Source organism: Vitis riparia, chromosome 16 (genome assembly GCF_004353265.1).
Source record: "Vitis riparia cultivar Riparia Gloire de Montpellier isolate 1030 chromosome 16, EGFV_Vit.rip_1.0, whole genome shotgun sequence".
Lineage (NCBI taxonomy): Eukaryota > Viridiplantae > Streptophyta > Magnoliopsida > Vitales > Vitaceae > Vitis > Vitis riparia.
Genome location: NC_048446.1, coordinates 11152554 through 11163423, shown reverse-complemented (window position 1 = coordinate 11163423; position 10870 = coordinate 11152554). Strand labels below are relative to the sequence as shown.

General features: G+C 38.4%; 1 protein-coding gene across 1 annotated transcript; it reads left to right on the top strand.

Annotated features, from left to right (window-relative positions):
- Positions 1–3008: 3008 nt before the first annotated feature.
- Positions 3009–3698, top strand: LOC117933250 (tubulin alpha chain-like; the record flags this gene model as incomplete). Its single annotated transcript, XM_034854635.1, has 1 exon — positions 3009–3698. A coding segment is annotated over one exon (450 nt), but the record flags the coding sequence as incomplete, so codon positions are not given.
- Between the last annotated feature and the right edge of the window lie 7172 nt (positions 3699–10870).

Sequence of the window (10870 nt, the reverse complement as noted above, 5' to 3'; positions counted from 1 at the left end):
GACTTTCTGGAGTTTTTTTTTACGCAAGACATTTTGCAAATACTTCTTGAAAAAGATTTATATAAAATAAATTTTTTTACTAAATATATAAGATCATTGTAAAGAAATGTTAGATCTTAAGTGTGTACATGATTGTCTACATGCAAATGCAATTTTTCTTCAATATTAAATTAGAGGTTTTTTAACTTTATAGTATTATGTTGTAAAGTAAAATTATTTATAAAATAAGAGATTGACATTAAAAGGTTTTTTTTTCTTTTTAATATAAAAAACAATGCATTATTTAGAAAGAAAAAAAAATCTTGGACATGGATACACTTAATATGAAACTACATTAATTCTTAAGAGTCAATTTTGTATTCTCACAAGAAGATATATTTTGGAAATAAAATTTTAGAACTATAGTCGTATTTGCTTTTAAGGTCACTTTTTTTTTTCTTTTTGAAAAATCATTAGATTTTAAATGATTTAGAGCCCAAGCCAATCAACTAGGGACGTGTCCACTAAGCAAAGAATAAGAAAGAGAGATTATGATATCTTTTTTTTTTATTTACTTTTTAACAATCATATAACTATATTAGTCTTTACCTTTTTATAAGTCTACCTAATTCTTTAATTCATAAGTAATAAATTAAAACATCTCATGATCTCAAGGGCATAAAGCACCATTGCATCTTAGCTTTTGAAGTCAAGCTAGTGGATTAAGACATCCACAATTCAACTTTACTTTTCTAAAACAGTAAGACTTGCTTTTTGTTCAACTTTTACAAAGCTTATTATTCATAAAGTTTTTAATTTATTTTGCCCAACCAACTACAATTTTTTAAAATTCTCTCTTATCATGAAAATCTGAGTCTTATTATAACCTATATAAAATGGTAACTTTATCTGATTAATTTAAGCTACAAGATTGTGTATTTATAAATTCTTTTAACACGAGTATTGACTTCTTGGAGTTTTTTTTTACGCAAGACATTTTTCAAATACTTCTTGAAAAATATTTATATAAAATAATTTCTTTTACCGAATATATAAGACCATTGTAAATAAATGCTAGATCTTAAGTGTGTACATGATTGTGTACATGCAAATGCAATTTTTCTTCAATATTAAATTAGAGTTTTTAAAATTTATAGTATTATGTTGTAAAGTAAAATTATTTATAAAATAAGAGATTGACATTAAAAGGTTTTTTTTCTTTTTAATATAAAAAAAATGCATTATTTAGAAAGAAAAAAAAAATCTTGGACATGGATACACTTAATATGAAACTACATTAATTCTTAAGAGTCAATTTTGTATCCTCACAAGAAGATATATTTTGGAAATAAAATTTTAGAACTATAGTCGTATTTGCTTTTAAGGTCACTTCTTTTTTCTTTTTTTCTTTTTTTTTTTTTTTTCTTTTTTTTTTGCAAAATCGTTAAATTTTAAATGATTTAGAGCCCAAGCCAATCAACTAGGAACGTGTCCACCAAGCAAAGAATACGAAAGAGAGATTATGATATTGTAGACCCCCATTTGGGGCTCACTTTCATGCAGCTTGTGTTGCCAAGTGTCGCAACCCTAGGAGACCACATGGCACCTTTTAATTGGCTGCTATGGAATCAGATAATGCTTTTTGAGGAGCTATCAAGAGGCGACACCTGTTGGAGAAGATGCAGATAGAAGAACGTTTCTGTTATAGGAGGAGCGGCTTCTGCAGAGTACGGGAGAAGGTGCTTTTCAGGCGGAGCGGAAGGAGGGAGAGAGGGGCGAGCAGGGAGGCAGAGGTGGCTGTTGGCTTGAGAGAAGGGAACCTGAGAGAAGATAAAGCTTTCACAGGAGGTCAAAACAAAGGAGGCTGCTGGTGAGAGAGTTCTGGAGAGGTAAGCTTGCTAGTTTCGTTGACATTGGAGGAGGACTTGAGGCGTTTACAGCTGAACGGAGCCTCACTGGAAAAGGGTTCACTCAGGTATGGATGCAACTGACTTATTGTTTGATTTGGATTCTTATTATTCCTCTACGTTTCCTATAGATGTTTGAGTGGTTGTTGGTTTGTTTGGGGTGGATAATGAAGGCCACTTATTGTTTGTTGAGATATAACCCTGAACTCATGCTTGATGTTGTTAATCTTAATATGTCTTGCTTCTACTGTGAAATATCCCGAGAATCATGCCAATAGTTGTATTTGATGTGTTTATCTCACCTAACCAGAAGGCTCACTGATGATCTGTGGAGTGAAGCCTTATTTGAGGATGTTTTAGTTTTTTTTATGCTCTGTTTCTATTGTTTCTTCTCTATGGTGGTTGCCTTTTGTTCTTGAGTCTTGTTCAATGCATGGGCTGCAAGAGAGAAGAGGAATCCAGGATTGACTGTGCAGCTTGAGTCAGGCCTTATGGTGACTGTAAGGGGAGGTGTTCATCTGTGAAAATCATGGTAACTTGATGATGAGAACAGTTGGAAGGAAGCTCTCTACTAATGTTCATGGTTCATTTCCTGATTTGAGCAGCCGCCCATCTTTTGCAAATGAATTGGCAGAAACTGGCGTGCCTATGGATAATGATGATAAGTTACATCTCTTTAGTCTGTTAATGTCTGAGATCTGAGGCTCCCACATGAGGTCTAGTCAGTCATCAAATTTACCTTCGAATATAGAGACACAGCCTGCTCCCTTTTGGTAGGAAGCTAAAGAAGATTGACGAAGATGTATAAAGACATAGTGAGCTTCTGGAAGTGATAAAGGGGAACGACATCAGTTGACATCAGTACCGTTGTTGCCAGGTATTGGAAGGAATTCTACTTCTTGGGCTTTTGGTTAAAAGGAAGGTCTGAAGTTGTCCCCTTGGTTCAGACTGGTGGTCGACAACTTCCTCTTCAAGTGGTGGGACCATGTTGAGAAGGGGACCCTCCTTGAAGCTGCAGATATGAGAACCATTCACAAGTTGACTTAAAGGCAAGGAACAGCTACCTTCAATGCTGTTGGAGGTGGCACCGGTTCGAGCCTTGTGTCTCTTTTGTTGGAGTGACTATCTATTGACTGCGGCAAGTCAAAGCTTGGATTCACTGTTTACCCCTCCCCTCAGGTTTCAACATCTGTTGCTGAGCCCTATAACAGTGACCTTTCAACCCACTCCCTGCTCGAGCATACAAATGTAGCTGTGCTTCTGGACAATGAAGCAATCTATGACATTTGCAGGCGATCCCTTGACATTGAGTGCCCAACCTACACCAATCTTAATCGCCTGGTCTCTCAAGTTATTTCATCACTCACTACGTCATTGAGGATTGATGGAGCCTTAAATGTGAATGTGACTGAATTCCTGACCAACCTGGTTCCTTACCCAAGGATTCACTTTATGTTTTCTTCATATGCCCCCGTGGTTTCTGCTGAGAAAACATATCATGAGCAGGTCTCTGTGACGGAGAACCACAGACCCATCTGGAGAGTGCTGTCAATGGGATCTAGCACCTATTAACGTGTTCGCAGTATCAACATGCAATGCCACTGTAGTTTGGTCTCTTGCCCCTTGTTGTTCGCGTGGAAATACTTTTCAGTTTGATTAGCAGGATACATTGTGAAAGCTTCCAAGCAACACAGTTGAGAAGAGCTATCCGCTCAGAGAATTTGACTTACAAAAGAGTATTCACTTATTCTTCTATAAGGTTGCCGAATTGATTGCTGGGGTTCTATAACCCATGTAATCGGGATAGCTATGCTCCAGTTTAAAAAATGTTACAATAATTTACCCTGGGGTGTTGATTCAAGACCCCCAGGTAATCCAATTCAGTCCTCAAGTGAAGAGTACTCTGAACTGGACGGGAGAGGAAGGAAATGGAACCTCTGCAGTAGGCAACAGAAAGGGTAAACAGAGGCAGATCCTTCAGTTGGACTTCTGGCAAATGAAAAAGAGAGCACCAAGGAAAATAATGTGGCTAAGATTAAAGTTGTGGTACGCAAAAGACCTTTAAACAAGAAAGAGCTATCTCAGAAAGAGGATGTTAGATAGTCCTCATCAATGAAAATTCACCATGCATGTTGCTACTGACGGTGTGGCACATGCGGCTAGTCTCCTTTCTGCCTTCATGGATGCTATAATGGATGGCATTCTCTGCTCTGCTGAAGCCATAGCATGCATACCTCAATGAATGGATGTCTTATGTCAGAATAACAATGGCCTTCAGGCTGTGAAAGATTGCAATGCTTTGAGGTGCTTTGCGAAAATATTTACTTCTAGGATATATTTGCGTGCCCTGACTGGTGATACTCCAGGATCCCTGTCCATTGGACTGGATGAATTAATGCACCATGCTTCCTCATTACGTGGACCTGGAGTGGACATACTGGTTGAGATCTTGAATGCCATTTCAAAGATAGGATCCGAGGCTGAATCTCCTCCATCGTCTAGTGATTCTATGTGCCCTTCTACTCCGATTCCCAGGGAAACTGATGTTGAAGACAAGAATTTGGTTGCATCAGATGATAAGGAACCATCCAAGACGGGAAGCTCTGAGTAGGACATAGAGTCCTCATCCGATGCTTCATTGGCTAATATTGAATCTTTCCTTCCAGAATGCATAAACAATGTTGCTCGTCCTTTCGAAACAATTCTTCAAAGTGCTGATACATGCCGCATCCTTGTTGAGAAGAAGGCAATTGAGGCTATTCTGGTAGGAACCTGAGTTATGAAGATGTCAGTCCAAGACAATTGAAGCACATGCATGCTAACAACCTAAGAGAAATCCCTGGAAATTATCATGGAGCAGCTATGTCGGGAGCAACTGCTAGTTAGTCTCTAAATAGTGGTCATTCCAGGTTGCATGTACAGTTTTCTCAAATGAAGCCCGTCTCGATGGCACCTTCAATTGCACCTCTGATACCAATGAACTCACTGCTGCTCCCGGAGGTGGAGGCACTATGCGCCGCTCTCGTGGTTGTGAATCTTCACACCTAGTTTGAGATTTTGACCCTGCAAGCTGCCCGGGACTAGGTTGATGAACCGAGAAGAGCAAATTGCTCAGAGGCTCAACCAGAAGTGGACTGTTACCAGCCCAACAATGTGATGAACCATGCCCACATCCTCTATTCACTGCCTACCTCCTCACATCTGTTGAGGCCTCGTGTCCCTGTGATCCACGTAGTTGCTGAATGGACGCACGATCCCAACCAATACTGAGTTCTGGTTCAGTAGTCCCTGCAAAAGATGTCCGGACAGAGTGTCCGGACACACCCTCCGATGGTTTTGTCAGCCATGTATCTAAAGAGATTTATCAGTTGGCCTTTTACTAGGTATAGCAAGCTTACCTTCTTCCTTGTGTGAAGGTTCATATATATAGTAACAGAAGCTCTGCCTTCCTCTTTAATGGTGGGGAGACTTTTTGGCTCGTCATGATGCCTCTAGGTGGTGGTAGGGCCATCATCACCCTACGGGCTGTTGTCAAAGATCTTTGGAGGTGACTTGGCTGTCATAGATCGTGGGAGGTGACTTGCCATCATTCCTGTCCTTTCGCTCTATAGGCTGCGGAATGTGGGCTGTGGCAGGCTGTCGGAGTGACGTAGTGAGACTTGCTTACTTTGGTCAACGATCCGGACAACAACATATCCGGATAGGATATGGCGGTCGTCCGGATGTGATATGGCGGCCGTCCGGATGTGGTGTTTGCAAGTGCTGTGTGCTTCTCCTTGAAGGAGTCCAGATAGGAGAAACGCGCCACGTGTCCTCTTGGGGGAATCTGGATGGAGCTGATCCGGATAGAAATGCGTGCCACGTGTCATCAGGGGGAGGGGTCCCTACAACACCCTTTTCATAATTCTTATCCTCATGCCCACTACCCTTCCATACCCATGCATATCACCAACTCCTACATATATATATTGCCATACCCCTCATACTCGTTATATCCCTACATTCTACCATTATCCCACCTATCACCTTTACCGTCCATCATTCACCCCTTACCCTTTAGTTCCATCTCCCACGTGCTTAGCGTTCACAATGCTTGGCCACCTTGGTGTATATGTGGCTAGTTTTGACTGGCTCCCAGCTTGGGCACCCTCCATACCTGGCAGTCTCCATTCAACTAGAAGAAAGCATCTTAGTGAGGGCAGCAGAATAATCCCGGCGCTAATAGATGGCAGCGCGCTACTGGTTTCCAAAAAGAAGAGACGACATCGGAGTACATTCCTACATGGGTGGTGGCGGCTATCTGCACCGTCATTGTCGCCATTCCTCTTACTGTCAAGCGCCTGCTGCACTTTCTTGACAAATATTTGAAGGAGTCCAGATGTGGAAGGGCGTGACACTTTTTGAGAGAGAATTGGAGGAGCCAGAACCAACTATTGCGTGGATACTTGTCCTGCGACTTGATTCCCCCAGTTCTTCGATTCCTGGCTTGACTGCATCAAAGCGGGTCAAACGGAAGTGGAGTTTGATTGATGGCACCAGGGGTCAGCAAGTTGGTTCTTCACTGTCTCTTGGGCTAGGGCGTTCATCAAGTCCCTCAGACAACAAAGGGAGTTCAGCCACTGCTTGCACTATAATGCCCTCAGCCAAAGAAATGAAGAGGAGTCCTTTATAGATCCTGAATTGGACTTCACTCTGCGACTTGGCAATGAGAAAACACCCAGCCCAAAGAAATATGCTGGCTCAAGTCTGAAACACTGGAACTGCAGACAGGTATTGACCTGGAGTTGGGTCTCTCTACTGGGCCTGCCGAATCCGATATCACTAGTGTCCATGCAAGCTCTACTCTACTCCGCAATGCCATAGATATGCCACTGGGAGTTGCCAGAGTTGCGCATCTAGATGAAGGCTCAACATCATATCCATGGAAACCAGAGACTTCTTCGTCATTTCCATTGATAAAACCATGGAAACCAGATTACATTCTTACTTGATTTTCCTTCATCACCTTTCCACTTGTGCGTCAATGTATGGCCACCTATGCATGGTCACCTTTGACCCGAGTGCCATCTTCCTTTCTACCATCTTTAACTTTCTAAAATCACTTTCAAATCCTTTTTCTTCAAATAAGTTCTCGAGTTTTAGTTTTTAAATAATCCCAACTCCAAGTTTTTCTTCATCCTTAGACTTTTTAAGTTCCAAGAACCTATTTTTCAATCAAATTTGCCGCCATTTTCTTCCTGGCGAGCCCCATTTTCACATCTTCCTTTTTTTTTTAAATGTTTTAAAATAAGAAAGAATTAATTTCCGTAATTCCGAATAATGGAATTTATGGGATTAATTCATGCAAAAATAAACGGGCCTTGGTGGGGGCCCAACACATGTGATTTTATTGATTGATTGATTAATTGATTTGATTGTCATGCACAAGATTATTCCTTAATTGTGCACTAACCCCATTTCTTGATAGCGCATGGTGGTTCGTTGCTCAGGTACGTATTTACTCGCGTCTTGGTCATTCCCTCTGTATGTCTTGATTCTCACATGTGCATGATCATTCAGGATACTCATTGATTTTCTTATTGATTGCCACGTCAGCTTTATTTTATTAGTAGAGACCCGACTTTAGGGACTTAGAGGGGTGCTACGGTCTTTACCGTACCTTCCCGATAAGTAACCTGACCCCCGAACCCGATTCGGTTTTTCGTAGATCACCTTTTCCAAAATAAGAAGTCGCACTTAGGGTTTTCTTTCTTATTTTGTTTACCCTTTTAAAATAAAACAAAAATAAGTGGTGACTCCAAGTCATTTTTTTAATCAATAAAATCATTTTTCAAATAAAAATCGAGCTCGCCATCGAGTGGAAAACGCATGAGCCAAAAATGCGGGGTCCACAGATATCTTTTTTCTTCTTCTTCTTCTTCTTCTTCTTCTTCTTCTTCTTTTCTATTTTCTTTTTAGCAATCATATAACTACATTAGTCTTTACCTTTTTATAAGTCTATCTCATTCTTTAATTCATAAGTAATAAATTAAAACATCTCATGATCTCAAGGGCATAAAGCACCATTGCATCTTAGCTTTTAAAGTCAAGCTAGTGGATTGAGACATCCACAATTCAACTTTACTTTTCTAAAAAAGTAAGACTTACTTTTTGTTCAACTTTTACAAACCTTATATGATTAATTTAAGTGGTAACTTTATCTTATTAATTTAAGTTACAAGATTGTGTATTTATAAATTCTTTTAACAAGAGTATTGAGTTCTTGGAGTCTTTTTTCATGCAAGACATTTTGCAAATACTTCTTGGAAAAGATTTATATAAAATAAATTTTTTTACCTAATATATAAGACCATTGTAAAGAAATGCTAGATCTTAAGTGTGTAAGGTATACAAATTAAGTAAAAGTCCCAATAACAAACAACCTAAATATACATATATGATTATGATGATACTATATTTATCTAGCTATCTTAAATTGAATGGACTAAAAGATTAAAATAAAAAATAAAAGAAAATTTTAGAAGGTAACAAAAAATTGAAAATAAAAAGTAAAATTTGAACTCCGTTTTTTCTTAAACATTTCTCCAATTTATTCTCTTTCTTAGTGAAAGATAAAAATTTAATAAGTTAATAAATAAAATAATTCCATATTTTACTTTTAAACCCCTTTAATTCATCTTATATGATTGTGTTCCATGTAAATGCAATTTTTCTTCAATACTATATCAAAAGCTCTTTAAATTTATGAAAGACTATCCTAAAGCAAAATTATTCATACAATAATTAAGAGATTGACATTATAAGGTGAAATACCACTTGCCTATCCATCATTTTCAATATCCATAATTTTGTTAAACCATAAAATCAATTACCATCTGATACGTTCCCAATTGGTGTCTCAGCTGATTCATGTCCTCTCAATGGCCCTTGATAGCGGTGCCATTTGATTCGTGTCCAGCTGGTGTCCCTTGATTGTGGTCCTCAAAAGAGAGTAATCAACAAAATTTATAACCTATTACACCATGTACTAGGATAGCCTTAGCTAGCATAGCATAGTGGCTCTAGGGTCGTTCACTGGGATGGGTTTTCACTTCACAATTGATATTAATTCAAAGATGAATTGGTGTTTTTTCATTTCAAGGTTAGCTTTAAAAGAAAACATAAACTTTGGTTGAAAATGGCTTGGTTTTAAGCTAACCAAAATAGTAACTGATTTTAATTACAAAGAAAAGTGTTTCTTGGAGTTTAGATCACTAGGCTCAGGTTCCTTATACAAAAAGGGAGTTCTGGTCACTTTTTTCTTTTCCTCGCATTAAAGAATTAACATATAGTTAATTCTCTAACCGGTGTGGTACAGATGCTTCCCCTTAATGGGTTCAAACACTAAATCCCTCTCACTGATGCATCTTGCAATGGCTTGTGCCTCTCACCTAGCATTTGCCATCCAAGGTGATCCTTAACCTTGGATTACCCGTCAAAAGCTCGCAAGAGATAACTAATGGATGTCTCTTTGGAGTCCAAAAGCTTACCAAGTATTGGCTATTCTAGAAAATCCTACCTTCAAACCACCTCCCAAAGGCTCGCAAGAGGTAAATTAGTGCATCTCAATGAATGGAGATCACTTGCCTTACCAAGTGTTGGCCCAGGTGATTTAAAGGCGTTTTAAGTTAACTAAAAAGATAAAAACCATTAACGGGTCACACTTTCTCTTCATTAAAAACTAAAACAACAAAACTTCCAATTTATGCATGTGGAAACTTACCCGGCTTTCTTCACTCCAAGAGACGAAGAGCCTAGCCTCTCATCCTCTGAGGAAAAATCCTCAGAGTTTGATTGGCTAGAAAAAAAAATAACGAGAAAACAAAAATATAAAGGAAAAACAGAGCAAGTGCTCTGTAAAATATATTTCTTCCTTTCATCGATTAAATCATTATATCTTGTGTAAAGGAAATTACAAACTATATATAAGAGGTTATTCACCCTTTTTCTTACTTAAAGACTAAGGAATCCTATGATAGGTGGGTTACAAGGAGAGTTTGGGGATTTAGACATCAAATATCTAAAGCAAAATATCTCAAAATGTTGGTCGCAAATATCGGGAAGCTTCAGGAGAAATTCCACTGTAAGAGGGCTGCGAAATTTCGCAGCAAAAGGACAACATTTTCGCAGCCCAAGGCTAATTTCGCAGCCGTGCAAAATCTTCCTTCAGCTTGGAGTGATCGGCTTCCAGGCTGTAACTCCTTCATTTCAACTCCGAATCGTACACCGTTTGAAGCATTGGATTGTTGACTTCCTGATATTCGAAACAACATATAGCATGTATAAATTGGACTCCAGAATGTGCTCCAAAAGTGGCTGTCATGACTGTCATCTAGAATGCTTCATGGCAGATTTCTCTTTGCTTCCCCTCCTTGCATTCCGGATTTGCTTATGGCAAAGGACTTTAAAGCTTCAATACTTTGGTTCTTCATGTTTCTGAGCTTTCCATTGCTTTGCCATGGATTCCAAAGAACTCTCCTCAATCTTGGATTGCTTTGGTGATCAAATTACTAACAAAAACACCAAAACTTACACACTTTGATTAGAAATGATTGCAAAGGTCCTTAATATGTTAATTGGGTTAAAAGGCAATAACTACTACTCAAAAGTGTTTAAAAGAGTTAATTACAAGCTATAAAATAGCACTTTTTGAGTAGTAATCACCATCACTAGGCTATAGAAGCACTTTTGTATCATTTTGTGAAACTATACATAAAAATGAAAATTGTCTTGCAAAAGAAAATCAAATCAAATTACAAGAAAGAGGATGTATTCTCTTGTTGGCATTATTAAAATATCATCTAAGAAAAGAAAAAGTAATGCAATCAATGAATTAAATTTTTAGAATCTATAAAATCAAATCTTAGGATGCCAAATAAGGTATCCAAATTCCACCCATAAATACTGGTCTCTTCAGGGACATACAAAAAGATACCTAAAAAAAC